Here is a 5,385-nt window from a genome sequence, read left to right on the forward strand (position 1 = left end):
CATTCAGCTTTCTACTTTATTTAGTGATTCTAATTGCAGGATATTGCACTGCTTAGGTGTATATAATTATATATATATGTGTGTGTGAAAGTTTTTAGCAAATAAATTTGAAGACTAAGAAAGGGTAAAACTAAACCCAGCATAGACCAAATATACAAATGCATAACATTAGTTAATACCAAATATTCTATTTGAGTATGTAATTAGTAATCAGTAAACAAAGGATACATAATCTCTTCAATGTGTATACAGGGTCAAAGTATTCCCATGGAGTGCAATGTAACTTTCATAGTCATATATGATATCAGCTATGAATTGGTAAAGAGAACTATTCTATTCCTAATTTTATGAGGTTGGACAATTCGACTTTGAACCAAATCTTAATTTAAACAATTTTGAATTCAAATTAAGCAACTTTGTAATACCATATATTATATATATTATATACTATATATAACAATAGATTAAGATCAAGTAGCTTTCTGGGCATTCCTGTATGAAATACTTTGGAATGTATACACATTGGCCACTATTATAGGGATGGTGACACATTATTTTCATTATGAACCAAATTAAGTTAATCAATATGAATGATAGCCATGTAAATAAGAGCTCTCAACATCTGAGTTTTGACTTTCTCCATCAGAATTTGCACCTTCCTTTCTTGTCTTTTTCCACTTGAATTTCCTCAGCCAATGTTCAACCAGCATCACACTAAGACCAATGAAGATTGTCCCAAGAGAGCCACCACCAAGTGCTATCAGCATCACAGATAGCCACTGCATCCCTTCACTATGTGGCAAGATCACCCATGTTGCTGTAACATAACCACTTGCCATAAATGCAATAGCCATCCACATAACCTTGTGAGCTATACTCAATAGTCTCATATGTGGTTTCCTCTTAAAAGGAATGATACTAACAAGAACAATGACTATAGATAGAGAAGTGAATAGTGCTATGTCGTTGCTTATTGCAAAGACCTTAAAAGCTGTTGTATTACTCACCATTGACTTCCCCTTCATTGGTCCTTCTTGGTATACACCACCAGGAGGAGAAATACCAGCAGCAAAAGTCACAGTTGCAATCAAAACAGCAACTAAAATGATGGTGTTTCTTGCATTCAGTAATGCCTCTTTGTGCATCTCCATGTGCTTACTCCTTTTAGCATAATAAAGTTGATTCAGATTTTCCATTTTCTTTTGGCTCTGATGCTTATGTTTCCCTGAACTTTTTGGGGACAAGTATTGTGGCTTGTAGGCAGCAATATCAAATCTCTCGCTTACTTGAGGCTGCTGAGGCGATCTAGAGTCTGCGCTTTTGCTAAGTTCTGGTGGGCTTGTGCATTCAATAGATAGAATTTCATGTGACATTTCCAATTCATTAGAAATGTACCTTCTTGAGAGGGAAAGCCTAGAAGCTATAGGTGACAGAAAATTGGTTCTGTCTCCTTCGAGCGCGCGAGAGGAAGATTGGATGCTTCTTTTACCACCGGCTCTGATAAATATGGCTTGCAATTGCCTATTTTCTGCAGTGTCCTTAGCCTTCTCAAGGATGTCAAGTGCTGTGAATCCTTCGCTGTTCCGAGTATTAATGTCCAGCTTTGTCTTGCTGATCAAGAAATCTGCTATCTAAATTGATCATAAAACTATAAGCACAATCCACAGGTATAGTTTATCATTCAAATTCAATATAAATTTGATTGGCTATGACATATAATAACAAGGTTTTCAAATCATTGACACATATCAATGGATGTAATGGAATTCCAAATTTGATCACAAATTGAATTTTACTCTTCACCTTGTGGCGCCCTCCGGAAACTGCAAGATGCAAGACACTGTTGCCATATCTATCTTGGCAGTGCAATAGGTTTGTGCCATTAGAGACTTTCACCAAGTATTCTAAAGCATGATAGCACCCGTACCTCACAGCTATATGAAATACTGTTTCTTCTTCTGTGGTGAGATAGTGAAATGATGCAGAACAAGTTGACACAAAATCTTCAAGGACAGAGACTCTCCCATTCTTCACTGCCAGATGCAATGGTGTGTAGCCATTGTTGTTGTATTGTAAAGCCAGATTCGGATCACGCCTTAGTAGGATCCATATAATCTCTCTGTATCCTTCATTACAAGCATGATGCAGTGATGAATTCCCATCTTCATCAATCACTTGAACAAGCTCAGGCCACTTATTCAACAACTCCCTAACAATATCTGCAGATCAAACACAATCCATAAAGGTAAGTTGTAAAACATAAAGCAACATTCAGAATTGCTATAGAAAACTATGATCCCAACCTGTGTGTCCTCTTGATGCTGCTATAATGATACAAGTTTGATCGAATTCTGCAATGCTTCGCTCCGCGATCTCAGGTAGATTCAGGAGGTGGTTAACCATGTCAAGATGGCCATGACTGCATGCTAGAAACAAAGGACTCTTGCAAGAAGCATAAAGCTTATAAGCAGCATTAGGATTGGCATCAAGCAGCAACATTAAGACCTTAGTATTCTCTTGGCGGCACGCCTCATGAATCGGAGTCTCATGTTTCTTATTCTCAACACAAACCATGTCAGGACACATGCTGATAATCTCAGACACCATTTCAGTGCAACCATACTTGGAAGCAATGTGCAATGGAGTGCTGTAGGAATCAGCTGTTTTCTGATTGAGGATTCCTTCATTCTCCTTAAGCAGGCTTGAAAATGTTGCTATATCATTTTTTCTAATTGCATCAAACAGATTTGGATCCATATTCATGGGCTTGAAATAAGGCAACTCCTGAAAGTGAGAAAGTGAATAGAGCAAAGTTCTGTGCCCCCTTTATATAATGTTTAGCAGTTAATCAGTTATACCGAGTGAAGTTACAGAAAATGTTTGGAAACTTACTGTACAAAAAATGAATACGTTGGTTATAGACTTTTAAAAGTCTCAAACATGTTCAAGGAAAATTCTTGTGGAGTTGTCTTTCAAAGTGTCAAATTTATTCAGCAAAACAAACTTCTTGGTATGACTTTGAATGTGAAAGTAAAACTTCACATTCTTTCTATTCATTTATCAAGTGTATTATAAAATTGAGCATATTTTATTAACTAAATCCATACGCATATAATTGTTGGAATCATTATAAGAGGCGCTTTGATGATTTAGCAGTGACCTGAGACTTAGCATAATGGCCAAACAAACAATAATACATTTCAAAATTTTTCATTCAATTTCGCCGAATATAAGTTGACTTGGAATATAATTCACTTAAACCAAGATTTTGTGTTTTATTCTTAATTCGAAAATAGGGATGGAAGTGAGTCGAGCTGGACCAAGCTTAAGTTCGATTCACAAAAATTGTACTTGACTCACAGCTCAACTCATTAATAATTGAGCCTATTTTTTAAACTCAAGTTCGGCTCACCGAAAACTCACGAGCTAGCTCAAATAATAACATAATCTATAATTTTATATCAATTAATTATAACTTATATATTTTAAAAAATATTTAAAAATATTAATTTTATATACTGTTTATCTATCAATAAATTATAAATTCTTTATTTATATCCTACATCAAAATTATATATAAAAAATAAATATAAAATTTTAAATAATTAAGATCATATATATATATATATATATATATAATCGAACCAACTCACAAGTTAATGAGCTAAACTTATCCAAGCTCAAGCTCAGCTCATTTAATTTATGAGCTCAATTTCAAATTCAACCTTGACTCACCAGCTCACGAGTTTAGCTTATCGAGCTTTTATCGAGTCGAGCTCGAACTTACTTATGAGCTAACTTGACTCACTTCTAGCCCTATTCGTAAGCATTTTAGCCTTTGCTACTTTTCCTTCTCAGCACCTAAACCATATGTAATCTAGAAAAATAATTGGTTTCCACAAATCTTCAGTGCAGTTTACTCACACTTTGTTGTGTAGTTTCTGATGGGACCTAACAACAGCATGATAGCATGATTCTTTGAACTTACCAGCTCCAAAAGTCCTGACAAGTAGAGAATATAACTACGAAAAAACGGTCGCAAAAATGTTGTTTTGTTGAAATATATCACAAATCCAAAAATGAAATGTTCTAAAAACAAAGAAAAAGATTAACATAAAAACAAAGATGTCGCGAATTTAAATCCAAAAGAACTCCGCTATCCCAGGCGGTGGCGCCAGGTCATCATCCGGTGGTGGCGGCAGCACATCGTCCCTTGCGGTTGTAGTCACTATCTGCTCCACCGAGTGTGTACGCACTGCTCGCGGCGGCTGTGAACGCCTGCGAAAACTACACTGGTAACCCAAATGGAGTGTAGCGATTGCTGCGCTGATTAAGAAACCCTCGTCGTCAAAACCGAACTAATAAAATCAGAAAGCATGTTTCTCCCTATAATACAAAAATATTCTCAATACATAGGACACAGCAAAATCGAAAAAAAAAAAATCAAATTCTCAGGGAACAAGTTCAGAATTCAACTCAAATGTGACACAAATTCAAGTCAATAATAATACAAATTCAACTCTAAATCCTACTGTATTTCTATCTCACAGAGTTACTAAATATTTTTCCTATATGCAATGAATTCAAACTTTTCAATGGCCACAGCAGCTTTCAAATCCACCACAGATATGATAATTTCAATAACAGTCATCAATTATTACACAAATCTTATACCAATTTCACAAATTTCACTCCAATCTCATCAATTTCATCAAATATGAAACCAATTTCATCAATTCTTTCTTACTCTTTGACACCAAAATTTGAAAAAGGGACAAGACCAGAACATGCATTGAATGTAAATACTGAAGAAAAGAAAGAAAGAAGGAAAGAATCAAAACCTGAAGCTTCTTCCTTGGCTGGCGACGGCGTTCTCCTCCACTCGGCCAGGCGCGGCGACGACGTTCTCCACGGGATGGGATCCAGGCGCAACGAAGACGAAAATGAAGATGGCGATGCTTCTTACTCCTCGCGACGATTCTGCTTCTCCCAAGCTTACGTATCATGTTTGTTGGGTCAAAGATTGATACTAAAATTTTTGTCTCTGTTTCTAAAATTTCAGTATTTTAGTACTTTCAAAAAATAGGGACACAAGAGACTGAAATTTTTATAGACGGAGACTAAAACTTTAATAACATTTTATACTTAAAATACCCTCATTTCAATTAATTAATTCCAATTTTATCCTTTGTGTAAATTAAATTAGAGTTTTATTTTTGTTTCAATTTCTGTCTCTCACTTTGCACCAAACAAAATACTAAAATTTATTTCAGTCATTGTCTCTTAGTCTCTGTCTCTCAGTCTCAATCTTTCAGTCTCTATCTCTCTATCAAACGCTACCTAAAGGCTTAGGATTCGACTATCTCATAAGAATTGGACTATTAA

The 5,385-nt window shown here is 35.5% G+C and overlaps 1 protein-coding gene across 5 annotated transcripts; it reads right to left on the bottom strand.

Moving 5' to 3' along the window:
* Positions 1-402: 402 nt before the first annotated feature.
* Positions 403-5,052, bottom strand: LOC112703648 (uncharacterized). 5 transcript variants are annotated; one of them, XM_072199805.1, is made up of 6 exons: positions 4,842-5,043; positions 3,925-4,321; positions 2,304-2,784; positions 1,804-2,219; positions 1,008-1,631; positions 403-817 (listed from the first exon to the last, which is right to left on the bottom strand). In XM_072199805.1, exons 3-6 carry the CDS (start codon positions 2,761-2,763, stop codon positions 806-808), a joined length of 1,512 nt encoding a protein of 503 aa, XP_072055906.1. In that variant the 5' UTR covers positions 2,764-2,784; positions 3,925-4,321; positions 4,842-5,043; the 3' UTR covers positions 403-805. The 5 variants fall into 5 exon arrangements, 4 of the variants coding, with proteins under 4 accessions (XP_072055906.1, XP_025610985.1, XP_025610987.1 ...); XM_025755200.3 differs by having other exon boundaries at positions 403-1,631; positions 3,925-4,326; positions 4,842-5,052; XM_025755202.3 differs by having other exon boundaries at positions 403-1,631.
* Positions 5,053-5,385: the final 333 nt, after the last annotated feature.

This window comes from Arachis hypogaea, chromosome 7, assembly GCF_003086295.3.
Source record: "Arachis hypogaea cultivar Tifrunner chromosome 7, arahy.Tifrunner.gnm2.J5K5, whole genome shotgun sequence".
Taxonomy (NCBI): Eukaryota; Viridiplantae; Streptophyta; class Magnoliopsida; order Fabales; family Fabaceae; genus Arachis; species Arachis hypogaea.

Coding starts and splice junctions, on each gene's coding strand:
- LOC112703648 (XM_025755200.3), bottom strand. CDS start 2,763: ATGAATATGGATCCAAATCTGTTTGATGCAATTAGAAAAAATGATATA. Junction 2,220..2,303: donor AGCATCAAGAGGACACACAG/GTTGGGATCATA, acceptor TTTGATCTGCAG/ATATTGTTAGGGAGTTGTTG. Junction 1,632..1,803: donor TTTCCGGAGGGCGCCACAAG/GTGAAGAGTAAA, acceptor TGATCAATTTAG/ATAGCAGATTTCTTGATCAG.